Source organism: Lactuca virosa, chromosome 5 (assembly GCF_052849685.1).
Source record: "Lactuca virosa cultivar CGN04683 chromosome 5, Lactuca_virosa_CGN04683_v6, whole genome shotgun sequence".
NCBI classification, from domain to species: Eukaryota; Viridiplantae; Streptophyta; class Magnoliopsida; order Asterales; family Asteraceae; genus Lactuca; species Lactuca virosa.
In genome coordinates this window covers 71,798,328-71,818,781 of record NC_136430.1, presented here as the reverse complement: position 1 = coordinate 71,818,781, position 20,454 = coordinate 71,798,328, and the positions used below count along the sequence as shown (strand labels likewise).

The 20,454-nt window shown below is 38.7% G+C and overlaps 1 protein-coding gene across 1 annotated transcript; it reads right to left on the bottom strand.

The window, feature by feature from the left end:
- Window positions 1-4,989: 4,989 nt before the first annotated feature.
- On the bottom strand, window positions 4,990-5,562 carry LOC145111382 (uncharacterized). The gene has a single exon (XM_079047665.1). The coding sequence runs from the start codon at window positions 5,560-5,562 to the stop codon at window positions 4,990-4,992; it is 573 nt and encodes a 190-aa protein (XP_078903791.1).
- Window positions 5,563-20,454: the final 14,892 nt, after the last annotated feature.

Here is a 20,454-nt window from a genome sequence, read left to right as displayed (position 1 = left end):
TCTGACGGTTCACACCCAAACCCTAACAACAAGGAAACTTGAAGAGAAGAGAGGGGAGGGACAAAATTTCGGCTATGATCTTAGCTATTGGAGTGGATGGCCAAAAATTATAGGGTGGAAGGTCCTATTTATAGCGGACAGAGAAACCCTAAATAACCCTTACTTGATTAAAATAATAATATCTCAAATCAGGTAATTATCTGGTTTCCTAATTATCTCTAAGGGATATTCTAGAACCCTAGAATTACCCCAAAACCGTCCACCTCTATGGGGAAGGTTCTGAAACCTTTTGTTCAACTACTAAACAATTACAACTTAATTCCTTGCACTATTAATTAATCTAATTAATTCAAAAATTAATTCCAATTAATTTTTGATTAATTCTTAGTTAAATAATACTATTTCTAATTAATATATTGTTCTCATAACATATTAATAAATTCATTTATTGCTATTTATTAATCATATAATCCCTATACTAATAAAAGGATAGCTTTAATATTGTTTTGACATGTGTCACTCTAATACAACTCCTCATCAATATTATGCCACGTGTCATAAAGATATATTAGGCAAATCACTATCACAATTAATGACGATAAGGTTTTAAATAATATAATTTAAACTTTTTATAGAAACATTTACTTTTTTTAATTATATGTTAAATTTTAAGTTATAAATAACTTTAAATTTTGGGTATATCTCTTAAATAATAATTTATTTAAAATTATTTATTTAAAATAATTGATTTCTAAGTATGAATTGTTACTATGAAAGTTTAATTAATTTAGTAACCATGGTTTCCACGGGTTATAAACTAGTAAATCAATAAACCAGTCACTCTCTCTAAAAGTCATCCTATTCAATTACTAGGTTTGAGGGCAACCCAAAAGCACTTTGTTAATAATTCAAGTGTATACCAATTTAGTTAATGGCTTAGACACCTAATCCAACAATCTCCCACTTGGATAAGTATATAACCTTGCCAGTATAACTTCTAAATTATCGGCAAAGGGTGCTTCCAAAAGCCACTCCAGCCTTTGATCTGATCAGAAATTTGTCCTAAGACAAGTGATCAAATATTCATTCGTTATACAAGATATCGTATTGACACGAGACATGGATTAGAATCAATCTATTTGTCTAAAATTCTATTTCCTGATTTACTGATTAGTGATGACCTTGTAATACTTACTAATTGAACTCATCAATTTAGTCCTGACTGGGCCTAACACTATAAGTCAACACCAATTCTCCGAGGGGCCCAAGGATATCGCTTTTCCCGTTAGGGAAAAAGGAACGAATAAACTTTGAATCATATGCTTGTATCCTTTACTCACAAAATCATATATGACACTACGTTTTATAACACCAAGTTACTGATGCGTTTTCGCATCACCAGTGTACAATCGATTTGTAAATTACAACTCATATATATATATATATATATATATATATATATATATATATATATATATATATATATCCATTTTAAGAATATAAGATATTATCGTATCAAAATTACTTGTGATATAATCCTTGGAGTAATTATCTGAGCGTGGGTTTATCCAATACTAAAATCTCCATTTTCTAAGTACTCATGAATGTTGTAGCAACACAATTGTTATGTATAAACTCCTTAGACAATCTAAAATCCAATTCATGAAAATCTTCATTCACTACTTACTTCCTAAATTATGAGCGACTGTGGAGTTTCAGATAATCAAATTATTCAGGAAGTAAAACATGCAAAACGAAACACAAGAATAAATAATTGACAAAGGTAGTAAACAAAATCATAAATAATCTCTATTATTCAATCACGAAAATCAATTACATTTATTTTGTTATAAGTTTCAAACTAATCATCTAAGTACTAAAACTAACATCATCTCTAAAACCAATGCTCCTAGCATGATGACTATATTTAACCCTACTCAGAGCCTTTGTGAAAGGATTTGTAGGATTGTCTTCTGAAGACACTCTCTTTACTATGAGATGACCTTCTTCAACTCTATGTCTGATATTATGGTACTTTATATTGATATGTCTTGATTTATCATGATCTCTCGGTTCTTTGGTCAAAACAACTGCGCCTTCATTATCACAAAAATGTTCCATTGGATCATGAATGGTCAGAACTACTCCGAGATCGCCGATGAAGTTCTTTAGCCAAGCCGCTTCCTATGATGCTTCACTCCCTGATATGTACTCTGATTCACAAGTAGAATCATCCACCTTGTCTTGCTTGGATCTTTTCCAAGTAACTGGTCCTCCATTTAACAGAAACACACAACCATATTGAGAACGAAGATTGTCTCTATCTATTTAAAAGCTAGTGTCACTATACCCACTTACTCTCAATGTATCACTGCCACTAAGGACTAGGCTGCCTCTAGTAGATCCCTCATAGCAAAACACTTTCGAAGCCAAGACTTTACTTCTTGCAAAGTTTGAATGTCTTTTCCTATAGGGAGTATGTCATCCATATACAATACTAGAAAGGTTACTATACTCCCACTAGCCTTGACATACACAATGCCTGATATTCACTCCTAGAGAAACCAAACTCTTTGACCTTCTCATGGAAACAAAGATTCCAGCTGCGAGACACTGGTTTCAATCCATAAATGGATTTCTCAAGCTTACACACCCTATTAGGAAAATTTGCATCTACAAAACCCTCTTGTTGACTCATGTAAACATATTCGGCCAACTTTCCATCAAGGAAAGTGGCTTTGACATCCATCTTCCATATTTCATAATCATGAAAGGCAGCTATGGCAAGCATTATCCTAACAGACTTTATCTTGGCCCCTGGTGAGAAGGTTTTATCATAGTCAATCCCTAGGGTTTGAGTAAAGCCCTTCGCAATGCCTCATGCCTTGAAAGTGTGTACTTTTCCATCCATGTCAGTTTTCTTCTTGAAGATCATTTGAAACCAACTGTCTTTCGACCAGGTTCTTGATCAACCAAATTCTAAACTTGGTTATCATACATGGACTTGATCTTGCTATCCATTGCCTCTTTCCACTTGGCAACATCAGGGCCTGCCATTGCTTCCTTGTAGTTAGCTGGCTCATCCAACTTTGCCAGTATACAATCATTAATAAACGTGTCACCATCAAATGTTATATGGAAACCATAGAACGTTGGTGGCCTGCTAAATCTACTAGATTGGCGAATAGGTAATGAATTGTCAGTGGGTTCAACATGAGTCTCATCTTCTGGTTTAACGCTAGTATCTTCCAAGGTTACTTCATTGGTTGACTCTTGATTCTCTTCAATGTCAATGGTACTCCCACTGTCCTCTTTTCATACGAGCTCTCTCTCTCTCTCTCTCTCTCTCTCTCTCTCTCGAAAGACTCCCTTTCATGTTATAAAGACCACGTTCTCACCAGGTCCGTAGAACAAATATCCAAAAAACTTTTGTGGGTATCCAACGAAAATACATCTCTCACTTTTAGGTTCTAGCTTTTCATGAGTCTATCGTCTAACTAAAGCTTCACAACCCCAAACCTTGATATGTGCTAACGAGGGAACTTTCCCCGTTCACATCTCATGAGGTGTTTTGGCAACCTTCTTGGTAGGGACAAGATTGAGGATATGGGTGAATGTCTCTAAGGTATATTCACAGAAAGAAATGGGAAGAAAAGCTCGACTCATCATGGAACAGATAATATCTAACAAGTTCCGATTATGCCTCTCAGCCACACCATTAAGTTGTGGTGTCCTAGGAGGAGTCAATTGTGAAACAATTCCACATTCCTTGAGATAGTCGTGGGACTCGATACTAAGATACTCTTTGCCTCTGTTAGATCGGAACATTTTATCTTCCTGCCTAATTGATTCTTGACTTCATGTTCAAACTCTTTGAACTTTTCAAAAGGTTTTTGATTTATGCTTGATTCTGTAGATATAACCATATATGCTATAATCATATGTAAATGTCACATAAAATTGATTAGCATCCCTTGTGGTGGATCTGAATGGTCCTCACACATCTGTATGTATGACATCCAACAAACCTTCACCTCTTTCACAAGATCCATTGAAAGGTGATTTTGTTATCTTCCTTAAAAGACAAGATTCGAATACATCATCTGGCCTTAAGTCAAATGATTCCAACACTCCATCCTTTTGGAGTTGGGCGATGCGTTTCTTTTTAATATGCCCAAGTCGACAATGGCACAAGCATGATTTGTCTAAACCATTAGACGAATCAATATGGAATACACTATTACCTAAGCTATCAACAGAAATCACAGTTTCATACACACCATCACAAGGTAAAGCTTCAAACATAAAAATGCCATTTTTATAAACCAAAATTGATCCATTCATATCATTAAACGAATATCGGAAAACTTGTCTAAATAGCACATGAAAAGAAATAATGTTTCGCGTCATTTCTGAAAAATAGCAACAGTTAACTAAATCTAATCTAACAACACTCCTAAGCATAAGACTGTAAGTTCCAACCTTGGTAACATGAAAAGATTACGTATTTACCATGATCAGATTTATCCTTCCATGCTCCACTTCTTCACTTTCTCTTAGTCCTTACAAATCAGAACAAATGTGAAAACCACATCTTATATCAAGAACCCAAGAACGAGTAGGCTGTGAGTTATAAGTTTGAATAGTGTAAATACCTGCCGAAGATGGCTTCACTTTCCCATCCTTGATGTCCTGCAAGTACTTGGGGCAGCTTCGTTTCCAATGGACCTTATCATTGCAATGGAAGCAAATAGCCTCTTTGGGAGCACTAACAGAAGGAATGTTAGAAATGGTCTTTGCTTTTCGGCCATTGCTTGGCGATCAAGCATGAGCCTTGCCCTTCCAATTCTGCTTAGGAGCACCATTCCTTTTCTTTCCTTTGTTTTGTCCAATTACAAGGACATGAGCATTAGTAGAGTTAGGAGTTTGATTCTTCTTCAGTCCTAACTCAGTCGTTCGCAACATGTTGTGGAGTTGTGACAATTTGGTTTATGCTTTGTTCAAATGATAAGCCAGAATGAACTTATCATAACAACGAGGCAAAGAGTTAAAGACCATGTCTATGGCCAACGCCTCATCGAAATTCACATTTAGACTTTCAAGGCGCTCCATGTATCTTTGCATTCTTTGCACGTGGTTGCAGACAAACTCTCCTTCCTTCAATTTGCAAGCCATGAATGCTTTGACGACCTCATACTTTTCTTGATGATCTCTCTTGTGAAACTTTTCTACAAGATCTAAGTTCATCTCGAATGGCCAATTCTCCTCATAGAACTTTTGCAACTCAGGAATCATGGTGGCAACCCTGATGCAAGCAACATTATTCGTGTCGTCATAATATTTCTTATAGGAGGCTATTTCTTTAGGAGTAGCAGTGGCCTCATCGATCTCAACGAGTTGTTTCTCAAGGACATATACATTGCCCTCATATCGAAGAGCCATCTTGACGTTGCACATCCAATCATTGTAGTTGGTGCTATCCAATGTCACGTTGGAAACGATTGAGATGAGTGAAAAGTTGCGGGCAGAGTTTTGAGTAGAAGCATCACCTGAAGTAGACATCTATAGAGAAAAGAAAATAGTTTTAGCTATATGAAAATAATCCTTAATATTTTAACCCATAATTAATATTTAAGGCTAGGATCCAAAATAACAATTCAAAACTAAGAAGAGGGATGTCGTAATCTTATCGCGAATTTATGAAGGTAGGTAAAGGCAATTTACCAATTTCAAACTATGAAATTCCTAGATCTTTTGAGATTCATTGAATCTTATCAATAACATGTTTAATCTCAGATTATGCTCTTCTCTTTGTGACTGGGATGCCGAGGATCACAAACAAGATGTGAATAACCATACAAATATGCTTGACACTCTCGATGTCATTTATCATCTACAATTAATGTGCCGGTTAACCACACACACTCCATTAACAATGATAATTTTCGAGATGCCCATTATTACTCTTTATAGTCACTATTAGTGTGCAGGTTTACCACTCGTGCTTCACTAACTACATATAAAGTATAATTTGCAATTTTATGGATTAACATACTTTTCACATTTTTCCTAAAATAACTAAGAGTGAGATTTTCAAAAATAATTTAGTTACTTTATATCTTTATGCTTATTAATGAGATTAAATCCTATCAAATCCGTTTGGCTAACATCCCTCCACCATACAAGAGAGCGGTTGGTAAGAGTGGATACCCAATGTCGGTAAGTTTATAGCCCGCTTCGTTAAGCTCCCCTTATAGTACGGCTTCGTGAATGAGGCGTACTAGCAATTTGACTGACTTGTCGTATACATATAATATATTAAAATTTTTAATTATACATATAGTATAAGGTGTATTTTAAAACTTTTCTAAAATACTAGTTTAAATTTTCGAAATTAATGTAAACAATTAATTTAATTTAAAAATAAACCAATTTTGATTTAGTCTTTATCTTTTAATCAATTAATTAAAATAATTAAATCATAAGGATAATTCACAAATTCAAGATATAGGATATCAAATTACCAAGTTGAATATTGAGGTTTTAAACAATTAAAATAATGTTAACTAGAGTAATTATCCTAATCAATTTGGAATTAAGCAAACACAATTTTGCTGATAAGAGGGTTCACCACGTCGTGGCATAGGACTGCCATGTCGTGGAAAAACAAAGAAAAAACACGGATCCGAAGATCTCCACGTCGTGGCAGAAGAAGACCACGCGTGGTGTCACGACATAATGACGATTCTGCCAAGTCTCCAAGTCGGGTTTTGTGCAAGTTTAAGCAATGTACTATCAATTGTTAGACAACCATACGCTCTGATACCACTGATGGATTTTACATGCAATAACGCGGATAAATCCTTATACACTTAAGGGTACATGCAACATATTAGATCTAGTCATAACACTATTGGAGTAACATTCTATTGAACAACAAGAACCCTATAACCCTAGCTAATTTCGAAATTCATAGAAGAAGATTACATACGTTTTGATTGTTGTAGTAAACAATCAAATAATCCTTCTTGAAAAGCTCTTGGAAGCTAGCACCAAAAATCTCGTGCCTCTGATGGTTGACACCCAAACCCTAGCAACTAGGAAACTTGAAGAGAAGAGAGGGGAGTGACAAAATTTCTGCTATGATCTTAGCTATTGTAGTGAATGGACAAAAATTGTAGGGTTGGAGGCCTTATTTATAACTGACAAATAAACCCTAGATAACCCTTACTTGATTAAAATAATAATATCTCAAATCAGGTAATTATCTGATTTTCTATTTATCTCTAAGGAATATTCTAGAACCCTAGAATTACCCCAAAACTGTCCACCTCTACGGGGAAGGTTCTGGAACCTTTTGTTTAACTATTGAACAATTACAACTTAGGTCCTTGCACTATTAATTAATCAAATTAATCCAAAAATTAATTCCAATTCATTTCTGATTAATTTTTAATTAAATAATACTATTTCTAATTAATATATTATTCTCATAACATATTAATAAATTCATTTATTGCTATATATTAATCATATAATAAATCAATAAATCAGTCACTCTCTCTAAAAGTCATCCTATTCAATTACTAGGGTTGAGGGAACCCAAAAGAAATTTGTTAATAATTCAAGTATATACCAATTTAGTGAACGGCTTAGACACCTAATCAAACATATTTTTCCTTATAAAATGATCTCACTCAAGATATTGGCATTAAACCTACGAAACTCAATAGCCCATAAGAATTTTTCTATGATACTAGTGACCCATAAATTTTGACGATTACATGAGGCCGATATTGATATAGGTAAGGAAATGACCATGTTACGGATAGTGATGCCAGAAATTTTGATCAATTAACTAAGTGGAATGAAGTTGTGATTGAAGAGCTTATTTTAATGTAAAAGAATGATGTTTAGGAACTTGCCAAATTATCTTGGGTTTTAAACCCGTAGAATGTAAGTAGGGCTTTTAGACCAAATTGGAACCTATTGATTAACATATAATGACATATAGCTTGATTGGTCGCTAAAGGGTATTCACCAAACGAGGGTTTTTATTACCAATAAACTTTCTCACCCGTTTCTCAAAATTGCTTCCTAAGGATCGTAATGGCCTTTGTAGCCTCTTTTGATTTAGAGCTACATCAAATAGATGTCAAACATTTTTTCTTATACTGGATTTACACAAATATGTTTACATGACCCAAGCAAAAGGTTTTGTTTCTAAGGGTCGTAACATATAGTGTTTAAACTCAAGGAATCATTGTGTAGGCTAAAACAAACTTTGCGCCAATAGTATCTAAAATTCGATGAATTCATGAAGAGGAACAACTTCACTAAGAAACAAATAGATCAATGTATATACCTCTAGATGAGTGGGAGGAGTCTTATGATACTTGTTATTTATGTAGATGATATTCTCTTGGCAAGTAATAATCAAAATTTTCGTCTATAAAATCAAGTTAACCCATCTTAAATGATATTCACAAATAGGATGCTGAAAAAAAAATTCATTAACATTTGCATTTTCAAGTGTTACATTTCCAAAATAAGTTTCATGTAATGCACAAATACACCATAATGGCCACATAACAAGAAAAAAATACTTATCATATAAGTTTATACCAAAATATTTATCAAATAGAGTGATAGGGACGTGTACCCTTGGTATTTACTTACCTTAGCCTTTAGTGGAAGTTATTTAATTCAATTAAAGTAAGTGTAGTTCTCAAGTGTCATCCTATATAGATGGATACACTTATCACTTAAGTCTTATGTTAAGTTCTTAATACATTCTACAAAAGTAACCTATATTATAACATAAATAATGTATTTAAGTCATTAGAAAAGTAATGGAATTGGTTTGAGGTCAAACAAATTTTATTGTAAACTTTTTGTAAGAAACATACATGGGTTGTACAAAAATTTGTTAGGGTTGTTGATAGTTTCATTTATTTACTTATCTTCATAGTTTATTTTAGCATATTTCATTCATAATTGAGCTAATCATCATTCATATTTTCCCTTTTGTTATTTTATGACTATTTCGGGTACCTTCTAGTTTTGTGAGCATAATGCATATTTCAAAACGAATAGTAGAGTGGGAATGTCTGGACCTTTGGGAAGCAATTAGACATGGAGGATAACAAGGATTATTGGTCTTTATGGCTAGTAATCATGGAGAATGGAGTGGGCTAATAACCATGGAGCATTGAAGAAGATGGGTTTGTGCTTAAAAGGAAATGGTGGAAAGTTTGCGCATTCGGGATTAAAATGATCGGGAAAGTACACGAGTTATGGATGACTTCGAGAAGGTGAAATGGGCTAAAATTGGAGAAATATTGAAGAACAATGGACTACAAATGGATTGGACTCGTTCTAGGCCAGTGGGCTAAGTCATTTGAGGCCCAAATCACAAAAGAGCCCATTTCAGGCACCACCTGTGCAACCCACCCGCGCACAGGTCTGCAGGGGTATTTCCGATAATTCATATTTTGTGTTATATCGAGAAGATTGGTGTGCATCTTTTACACACTTCTATACTTCCGATTTTGGAGCCTTTTCTCTGCATTTTTAAACCTCAAGAACACCAAGAACACTTGAAGAACATCATCATTTTGCTACCGATTCTTGCTATGTGTTTGCTACTCTTACCTTTTATTTTGTTTTCTTGAGTTTAGCCCTGTTAGGCTAAACTAATCTTGGTTGAATTTGGTGAAATCACTTGAATGTTTGGTTGAATGTTGAGGAAATCCATGAACTTGTTCTTGAATCTTTATGAGAACGTTTTATATTTTAACATCTTCTTACTACTTGTATGTTTTTATTCATGTGTTTAAATATATTTGTAGTGATTAGTTGGCTAATTTCTTAATTTAGTAATGGATCCTCAAATTAGCAAGGAACAAGTGATTCTTGTGTTAGTTTTCACTTCATACATTCACAAAAACATTTTCTCCAACATGGTAGTGGAAGCTTTTGACTCCTCTTGGATTTGGTGACTTTTTTGGATTTTAATGCTAGTTAATTTTCACTAATTACATGCTTAATGGAACTTATGACTTTAACTAAGGAAATATGTTATTAGTGTAACATTCTGATGATGAGGTATTTTCAAAATCTAACACTAAGTATAAAGACTATTTCATTTTTTCCCTTTTGCATGAGAAATGTTGCAAAATGGCCCATAGTGGCATTTTTGTAGTTTTGGGGCGTGGGCACGTACGCTGGGCAAACATATTGTACGCTTGGCGTACATGGTGAGATCCCAAACCCTAATTTTTATGGGTTGGACCCTATTTAATCATCTTTATGACCCCAAGCCTCTTCTCTTCATCAACCTCCAGCCCCATTTCGACCCTCTAGCAAACCCTAGTCCCTTTTAGGCCATTTTTGAGCTTGGTGTGTGTGTTTTGGTGATCTTGACGGAGGAAGGAAGAATAGGAGATCACCCTAAAAGTGTGGAGCACCTTGGATCCAAAATGACATCACCTTTGGACACTCTTTGAAGGTAAAAAGCTCTAAACTTGATGAAGCTATGCTTAGATCCTGTTTAGCCATGAAGTTTGTACTCTTTTCGTCCCATTAGTTTGGTATTTTGAGTATGAGCTACCCCAATCCATTTAGGCTGTCCCTTTTGATGTTTTGAGAGGTATAGAACCATAACAATATGATATTGGCTCTTAGTTCTTCCCCATGCATGAGTTTGGTTGTCTTAATGGCTTAAGATGTTGGGGTTTTTAGTATTTAGCACTTAATGGCCATGCAAGACCATAAAGTTGGAAACTTTATGGTCAAGGACAACATTTGGGTCATGGATCTGTAATTTCGACGTGAGGACTTAAGTATTAAGCACTTAATAAGTTAGGAGGGAGTCAAGCTGCATACGCTGGGTGTACCAAGTGGTACGCTGCGCGTATGTAGTCAATCCCTCGCACATGGTCAGCGATCGATTACGCCCCACATTCAGTAAGGAACGACCATCTTACTAGGCTGGGTTGACTCGGCTTGTTTGTTGACTTTGACCAGGATTTGACCAAATTTTACCGAAGGATATTTTGGGTATTTTGATATTAAATTTAAGTTGGGAAATGATGTGAATAATAGGTGATGGGTAGAGCCAGTATTCAAAGCAGGGATTTATTGAACTTTGTTCGGACTGAGATGTGATTTTTCCTCACTGTACTTGCGGGTCGAAGGCACCAAGGCCGACCCATTGGTTTGATAACCTGTTATATTTATTGATTATATGATGAGTATGCACTAGATCTGTATGATTATACGTTAGTTGATGATAGGCGTTAGACTGATAGATCGGTAGGACTACCTGTGATTACTGGCTGTATGATTATATGTCTGCTGAGTGTGTCTGTTATATGTTATATGTCGACATGTTATGTTGGGGTTGAGACTAATATTTTGTGCTGTCAGTCAACAGACCGGGGCAATCCAACTGTAAGGTTGTGGGCCGGGGCATTCCAACCATAAGGTTGTGGGCCAGGGGTAATCCAACCAGGAGGTTGTGGACCCGTTATGTATGGGGCATTCCAACCAAAAGGTTATGGGCCAGGGGTAATCCCACCGGGAGGTTGTGGACCCGATATTTGTTTGATTATCTGTTTGTGTGGTGGTACCTTGAGGGAACTCACTAAGATTTGGCTTACAGTTTCAGTTATTGTTTCAGGTACTTCAGATGACCATGGAAAGGCAAGGCGTGATTGTGTACATCTTCCATCTTTTATGATATTGGATCCGGGTACTCTGATTTTGAATAATACTATGGATTTGTAAATATTTTATGGATGAAATGGGTTGTTTTTGAACATTTTAAATTTTTATGATTTTTGGGATGTTACAAGTTGGTATCAGAGCCTTGGTTTGAGTGAATTGGATGAACATTCATATGAATCCAGTGTAACGACCCTATTTTGAAAAGAAATTTTTCATTTTTGATTAGCCAAAACACTTTCCATAAACCAAGAAATCTCTAATACAATTTTTTCCAAATTCATAACAATGACAATATTATTTCAAATCATCAAAGTGTCCCATGAAAACAAATGAGAGAGAGTGCATGCCGCGCCATCAGACCTTGCCCTTACCCTTAGGCTCAGATGTTCCTAAAACAAATCCACAAACTATAAGCTAATGCTTAATGAGTTCCCCAGAGCATACCCCACACAATCCATATAGCACATAATCATATTAGCTATAAAGCTACATATACCAAAGCAGCCATGCATACATACATATAGGGACGCCATGGGCTCGTCCCCAGGGTCTTACTCCAGGATGCCATGGGCTCCCCACATGGTCTTACACCTAAGTGCCATGGGCTCTCCTATGGTATTTATATATGAAAGCCATGGGTTCTCCACATGGTCTTACATCCGGGTGCCATGGGCTCTCCCATGGTCTTTTAGTAGGAAAGCCATGGGCTCTCCACATGGTCTTACATCCAGGTGCCATGGGCTCTCCCATGGTCTTCCATACAAGCATACCACATATACCTCTAGCATACTTCCTAGCTCATACCAACTAACATGCCACATAATGCAACTTCAGCTAGGATACCACATATCATAAAATGGGCCGATTTGGTGCCTTAGACCCATTGGTATGGTGAGGAGACTCACCTCTCGCGAATGTTGAACTGACAAGATAAAATCCAATAAGTCCCAATGCACAGCTCCAACTTAACTTCCTATAAACATCATGAGATTAACTTGTCACAATCCCGAAATACCATAAATACCTTCAAAGTCAACTCTGGTCAACCCTAGACAAAGTCAAGGTCAACAGTCAAGGTCAACAGCCCATGTTGACCCCAACTCGTCGAGTGCATCTAGCGACTCGTCGAGTTCATACAGAGTCCAAAAGACCGGGACAAACCTAGCCAACTCGCTGAGTTGTTTCATCAACTCGACGAGTTCACTTGATATCTAGTAGGCGGGGAAACCCGATCCAACTCGTCGAGTTTCCAGGGCAACTCGTTGAGTCCCCCTCCCTGTTTTCTTATTCCGATGATACGTCGAATGCAGGGACTCCTAGGCTTAGATCTGAAACCCTATGGTATCTAGAAGGATAAAGTTTCCAACTTTACCCTCTAGAACCACTCTAATGCTCTAAGGCCCTTGTCAAAGGTTGGAAAGCTCAAAAGCTTAGCCATATGGTCCAAGACTCTAGGGATCTGGAATCCCTCCTTTCTAGAAGAGTTTCTAGTCCTCAAAACGTTCCAAAGATGGAGGCTTTATGGACATGCATGTCCAATCCCTTTCTTGAAGTAAAAATGGCCAAAAAGGGGAAATATACTCTAAGAACCCTTGCATGACATCCTTGCTTGACCAAAAGCTAGATCTAGCCCACCTTGGGACCATTTTTCCCTGGAGATTCATAAAGTTGCAAACTTTATGAACCCCATGCACGCAATCAACAAGTATGATAGTAAATGAAGAGTAAACTCAAATATCTAGCCATATTCTAAGATAAAAATAGAGTCTTGAAGACTTACAACAGTCCACAAGGTGGTCAAGCTCAAGAGTGAGGGCTTGGTTTGCTGGATCTTCTCCTTCTTCTCACTATCTTCTTCTTCTCAAGCTCCATATGTCACTCTAGCTCATAATATGAGAGAGAATGAGGATTAGGGTTTAGCACAGACGTTCTTAGGGTTTGAAGGCTGATGGAAGGTCAGCCTCAAGGTTCTTAAGGAGATTATGTAGGGTGAAAACCCTAAAATTAGGGTTTTTCCTTTACAACACCTACTCGTCGAGTTGGGCGTTCCAACTCATCGAGTAGGTCTTAGATCCCACGTCCTCAAAATGCTCTCTACTCGACGAGTTGGAGCTCCCCAGCTCGTCGAGTCCCAACACAAAACCCTAAAATTTAGAAAATTAAATAATACCTGAAACAGGTGTTACATCCAGACTCAAACTAGGCAACTAAAAAGGTTTTAAAATGGTTTTCAAAAGTAACCAAGGAAGGATGTGATGTGTACGATCAGTCGGAGCGAGAAAGTATACCCCAAGTTACCTACACTATTATTTGATATGATATTTATGATAAAACAACATGCTAGTGATAGGCTAGGGATCTTCAGGAATTACATGATATGATTGCCTGACGTATCATGCCTGATATCCTAGGGTTACTTCTTGTATGGAATCGACATCATTACTATAGTTGCTTAGTGTATGCATCATAGTTGTACATAACTAAGATTTTATAGCTTGAGAATTGCTGGTTTAGCCTTATTCTTTTCTGATGAAGGGCTTAGGTTAGAATCAAGTATTTGACTATCTATAGGATCCAGTGTTATGTATGTATAGCATACACGAGTGCCGCATGGTTGGTGGAAGTTTCATGGATGATTAGGTATGTAAACAACCAACCAGATGAGGAGTGTTTAGCCGCTCTCGAGAGAGTGAGGATAAGATGTATACGTATCCTAGTTGTTGTATTGTGTTTCGTGGTTGTGATGATCCTTGGGACAAATACGGGTAGGTGTGGAAGGTAGTATATTCCCATACTACTGAAATCACATGATCCATACACGTAGCAAGGAAGTCACAAACCCCCAATGGTTCAATCTCGTCTCATGATTGTAGTAATGTGTTTTGTGTCTTTTTGATGTGTTTTGGTTTATTTTTAGAATGGTGGAGACAAGTGGATCAGGATCTGGGGTGGGTAGCCAAGATAGGTCAGGTTTGACGGGTGATCAGATTCGGGAAATCATCGTCATTGACGTGACTGCTGCTATCCGGAGGTCTATACCTGTCACACCCCCGAACCGTCAGAACGGACGGCAGAAACGTTCGGGGGCGGGTTACGTCATACGTAGTATCACAACAGTTGTATCATAGTAAGCAAAGTAAATACAACCATTACATTGCATCATAAATATTTACATCTGTTTGAAAACATAGTTTGTACATTACAGTATATTCAAAAGTAGTAAAAGATAAAGACGAGACTCCAAAATGCTCTGTTTTCTCCAAAAGCTGGCATAAGTACCTGTCTATAGTTGCCCTGAGAATACAAGCGATTTTCAAAACGTATCAGCATAAAGCTGGTGAGTTCATAAGCATGTTTTTGTAGTGGAAACTAGTCACTGAATTTGTAAAATTGATTCCTTTTCATTATAGAAAATATCGTTTGTAACGAAAACCTTCATTATCGAGTTTCGAAATAGTATGCATGCTTCCCAAGAAAATCCAATATTTTTTAACATGTTTGTTGATTACTGTATGAAAAGTATGATTCGTTTGAAAACCCTGGCTACCGCCAGTAAGTAAGGTATGTTTCGTTTGGTAAGCCCTGGCTACTACCAGTATGTAAGTAGTTTTATTATTCAAATAAAACCAAGAGTTAATTCCCTGGAATACCCTCCAGTAAGTAGATAAGTAGTTTCATTAGTTAAAATAAAACCATTGAAGAAAGAAATCCCGTAAACAGAGGTTAGTTTATACATATTGTGAGTCGTATAACCATACTAATATGACCCGTGACCTCCTTGACGTTTCTTCAGGCGTCGTACGATTACAAAATTTGTCACCCCAGGCGTGCCCGCCTAACTGTAGCTAACAGTTCAGGTGTGGGATTGTCAATCCCGAATAGATCTATTCACAAATTCCATGCTCTCCCTCCAGGAGACTCTGGTTATACTAACAGAGAGGATTTATTGGTACCCCGAAGGGCATAACGAAGATAAGTCTCACAATCTGGTATTAACTGGTTTACGTGTAGTTTGGTTGTTCTCGAGTTCGAAATCGTTGTATACGTTGTAGAGTATAAATAATTATACACAAAATAAATATTTAGTAAGATACTCTTGTTATCTGTATGGGTAACCTAAATCTGTCATAGTTTATATGTTCGACTTTGTTTGGAGTTTGATTCTGTAAAACCGGTAATGAAATCCCCAAACTATACCTCTTATAGTGTGACTGGTAAGTTGTGTTCATGTACTATTCTGAAAACTATGCAATTATGTTTAGAAAACGCCCCTTATGCTCCACATTTTTAAGTTGTGAAAACCTTTATGTTTGGCTTGTATTCCCCCCTGAAAACGTTATAAAAACTTATAAAAGTGTAGGGGTATGAACTCACAGTTTAACGTAGGATTCGGGTGTACGATCGGTTACGAGTGCTGAGTGTCAGCTGATGTTTCGTACACAAGCGGATCCTATTAACAGATAGTACACATATATGTATTAGATTTAAGGTATTCCATGACAAAACATGACGGGAAACCACCCTAAAGACTTGGAAATGCTTGAACTAAGTGTCGGAGCCATAAATGATCGAACGAGGGAGGTGTATGGCCATAAGAGTGTGTGTGCGGCCAGGGTGTGCGGTTGCACACAGGAGTGTGCGGTTGCACATAGGAGTATGCGGCCGTACATTGGGTGTGTGCAGCCATACACGGGGGTGTGCGGCCGTACACTCATCATTTATGCTCTAAAAGTCGATTTTCTAGTGTTTTAAGGTTCAAACCAAGTCCAACTAGAAGATAGGGGATCAAACTCTCACTTTCGAGGGTCTTTGAGGTGTGTACGGCCACCTTATGAAGGTGTACGGCCGTACACCTTCAATTGATGAAGAACACGAAGAACATGAAGAGTTTTAGGCTTAGATCAAGGTGTCTTACCAGTATAACAAGCTGAGTGATGGATTACTTCACGTTTTTTAGGCCTTTGGAGGGTCCTTATGTCAAGATTCTAGAGAGAGAAAGTAGTGTGCAGCCAAAAGGGAAAAATAGTGAATGAAGGGGTCTCCTCCTTTATATAGAGGTGGGCGTACGGTTGAGGGGTGAGTGTGCGGCCGCACACCCATGTGTACGGCCGTACACTCCTCCCGAGAGAGTGTATGGCCCGAAGATTGTACTATGACTTGGTATTACTCGACCTAGGACCCAAACTTTGATTGTACGAGGCTTAGAACGCTTGATCAAACCGTTAAACGGCGTTAAAAGGTGATAAAATCGAGTTTAATATTGATATACAAATCAATTGTACAGGATAGAAGTTCCGGGTTGTCATAATACCGGAGATGTTTGGGTCTATCAAGACCGCTATGATTGAGATCTTTGATGATCGTTGTGCTTAAATTTCTAAGGATGTTGTTGCTGCAGCTACCATGACTGTTGTTGCCATAGAGATTCATGGGGATAGAGTTTTTCAATATCGGGACTTCGAAAATACGAATCCCCCGGTGTTCGATGGAGTTCAGGACCCGATTGTGGCAATGAGGTGGCTATTTGATGTGGAGGGTTGTTTCTTCACATGCTCTTGCCCTGTTGAACAGAAGGTTAAGTGTGCCCTGAACCATCTTCGGTTAGGGGCGAATGATTAGTGGAGATTGGTGACTGGCTTTTACACACCTGAGTAGAGAGATTCTGTTTCCTGGGAGCAGTGCTCGGAGATGTTTCGCTCAAGGTATGTTCCCTTGGTAGAGAGGGAGAGGTTGGCTCAGGAGTATCTGGATCCGAGGCAGGGGACTGAGACGGTGACCGAGAACACCAAGATGTTTACTGATAGGGATCTCTTCTACCGTGAGTTTGGTGCTTCTGATCAGACTCAGATGACCCGATACTTTAGCATGCTCAAGAAGAATATCCACTAGTTTGTGTCCATCCGAAATTATGGTACTGTCATTGAGCTACAGGAGGCCACGAGGAGGTGAGAGATTAAGATAGAGCTCTAGGAGAGGGAGCTAAGGCATGCTCCTGTGTAGTCACAACCTGTGGCAAAGCGATTCAAGCCAAGTGCGGAAAGGTTAATGATGGTGTTTTTCGATCTTCATCTGTATGCCATAAATGTGGCAAGGATGAGTATAATGCCAATGATTATCATCTGCATGCCCTAGTACCAAGCACCGAGATTTGTTATCATTGTGATCAGGTGGGCGATATGAAGGCCCAGTGCCCATTGCTTGCAGCTAGGCCGACACAGGCTCCAACACCAACTACATTGAGGATCACTGATGGACGCCAGGGGTAGAACGGTACCCCCGAGGGCTCGAGGCCATGCTTTCCAGCTCACTACAGAGGAGGCCATGGCGGCACCAGACGTCGTTATTGGTATGTTTCTATTATTATTCTGTCAGTTTTTTTCTTGGTATGCTTATGTTTATGTTTCTGCTAGGTACCTTCTTAGTGAATTCCTTGCCTGCTCTTGTGCTTTTTGACTCGAGTGCAATTCAGTCCTTTGTATCTTTTTCTTTTAGTAGGGGTTTTGATACGACTCTTGGAGAGTTGGGGTGTCCGTTGCGGGTTTCTATCACCAACAAACACAAGATATCTGCATCGAGTGTTTACCAGGGTTGTATTCTGGAGATTTTTGGGGTGTCTTATCTGACTGATCTGATTCCTATTCCCATAGGAGATGTGTGTGTGATAGTGGGGATGGATTGGTTGAGCAGATTTGGGGCTATGATTGACTGTGTGGGTCAGCAAGTGATAGTTAGAACCCCAAGTGGGGGGAGAACTGGTTATTTATGGAGAGGGTACCAGGATTTGGAGTCAGCCTTTTGTTCTGCTACCAGGGCTCGACAGTACATTCATAATGGTTGTGTGGGTTACCTTGCATATGTGGTTGACACGCAAGCTGAGAAACTGGGCTCGGTTGCTGATGTGCCGATTGTTAAAGGGTTCGCTGTTGTGTTCCCGGAGGAGTTACCCGGTCTGCCTCCCGAGAGGCACGTTGAGTTCAAGATTGATTTGGTTCCCAGTGCGGCTCTGATTACCAAGGCGTCGTACCGATTAGCACCGCCTGAGATACCGGATTTGTCCTATCAGCCTCAGGAGTTGTGGGGCAAGCAGTTTATTAGGCAGAGCAGTTGGTCGTAGGGAGCACCGATTTTGTTCGTTAAGAAGAAGGATGGTTCACATCGGATATGCATTGATTACTGGGAGTTGAACAAGTTGACGGTGAAAAATTGTTATCCCCTTCCACGGATTGGTGACCTATTCGATCAGTTGCAGGGTGCATCGTTGTTCTCCAAGATCGATTTGAGGTCAGGGTATCACCAGATGAGAGTTAGAGAGGATAACGTGGAGAAAACCGTGTTTCATACTTGTTATGGTTATTATGAGTTCGTAGTGATGTCATTTCGCTCACCAATCCGCCTGTGGCATTTATGGATTTTATGAATTGGGTTTGCCGGCTGATGCTCGATCGATCAGTCATTATGTTCATCGATGATATCTTGGTCTACTCCAAGACTAGGGAGTAGCACGAGGAGCACCTTAAAGAGCTTCTGGGAGTTTTGAGGCGAGAACGACTGTATGCCAAGTTCTTGAAGTGTGAGTTTTGGTTACGAGAGGTCCATTTCTTGGGACATCTCGTTAACCAGGATGGGATTTTGGTCGATCCGGCCAAGACCGAGGTCGTGATGTAGTGGGAGGTTCTTAAGTCTCTTTCGGAGATCAGGAGTTTCTTGGGTTTAGCAGGATATTATCGGAGACTCATTCGGGACTTCTCCAAGATTGTTGTACCCCTCACTCGTCTGAAGAGGAAGGGGGTGGATTTCCGTTGGGGGCCTGAGCAACAGGCTGCGTTTGAGTCATTGAGACAAAATTTGTGTGAGGCTCTGGTACTGACCCTCCCTGAGGGTGTTCAGGATTTCGTCGTATATTGTGATGCATCCATCACTGGTTTGGGGGCGGTGCTTATGCAGCGATGGAGATTAATTTCTTATGCATCTCGGCAATTGAAGCCGCATGAGGGTCGTTATCCGACTCATGATTTGGAGTTGGGAGCAGTGGTGTTCACTCTCAAGATTCGGTGGCATTATTTGTATGGGGTCCGGTGTATTATCTACACAGATCAAAAGAGTTTGAGATAACTCATGGATCAGCTGAATTTGAATATGAGACAACATAGGTGGCTTGATGTGGTCAAGGATTATGACTGCGAGATTCTGCATCACCCCGGGAAAGCTAATGTGGTCGTCGATGCTTTGAGCCGCAAGACGACTAGTTCTGTTGCTAAGAGTCTATGTATGAGGATATCGATCGATTCTCCACTTCTTGATTTGATTAGGGAGGCTTAGGCTGATGGAGTCAAGAAAGAGAATTGGAAGCATGAGAGACTCAGGGGTGAGATTGGCAGGTTTGCTACTGACAGTCTGGGGTTATCGACCCGATATGGACGGTTTTGGGTGCCAGATTTTGGTAGGACCAGGCAGACTCTGCTGGAGGAGGCACACAAGTCCAGGTTTTCGATACAGCCTGAAGCCACCAAGATCTATCGGGATTTGAGGCTTAGTTATTGGTGGTCGTGCATGAAAATAGAGATAGCCTGGTATGTCGAGAGGTGCTTTACCTGTCGGATGGTCAAGGCCGAGCACCAGAGGCCGCATGGAAAGTTGTAGCCACTGGAGGTTCCCATGTGGAAATGAGAACATATTACTATGGATTTCATCACCAAGTTACCTTGGACGGCTATGAAATTCAAC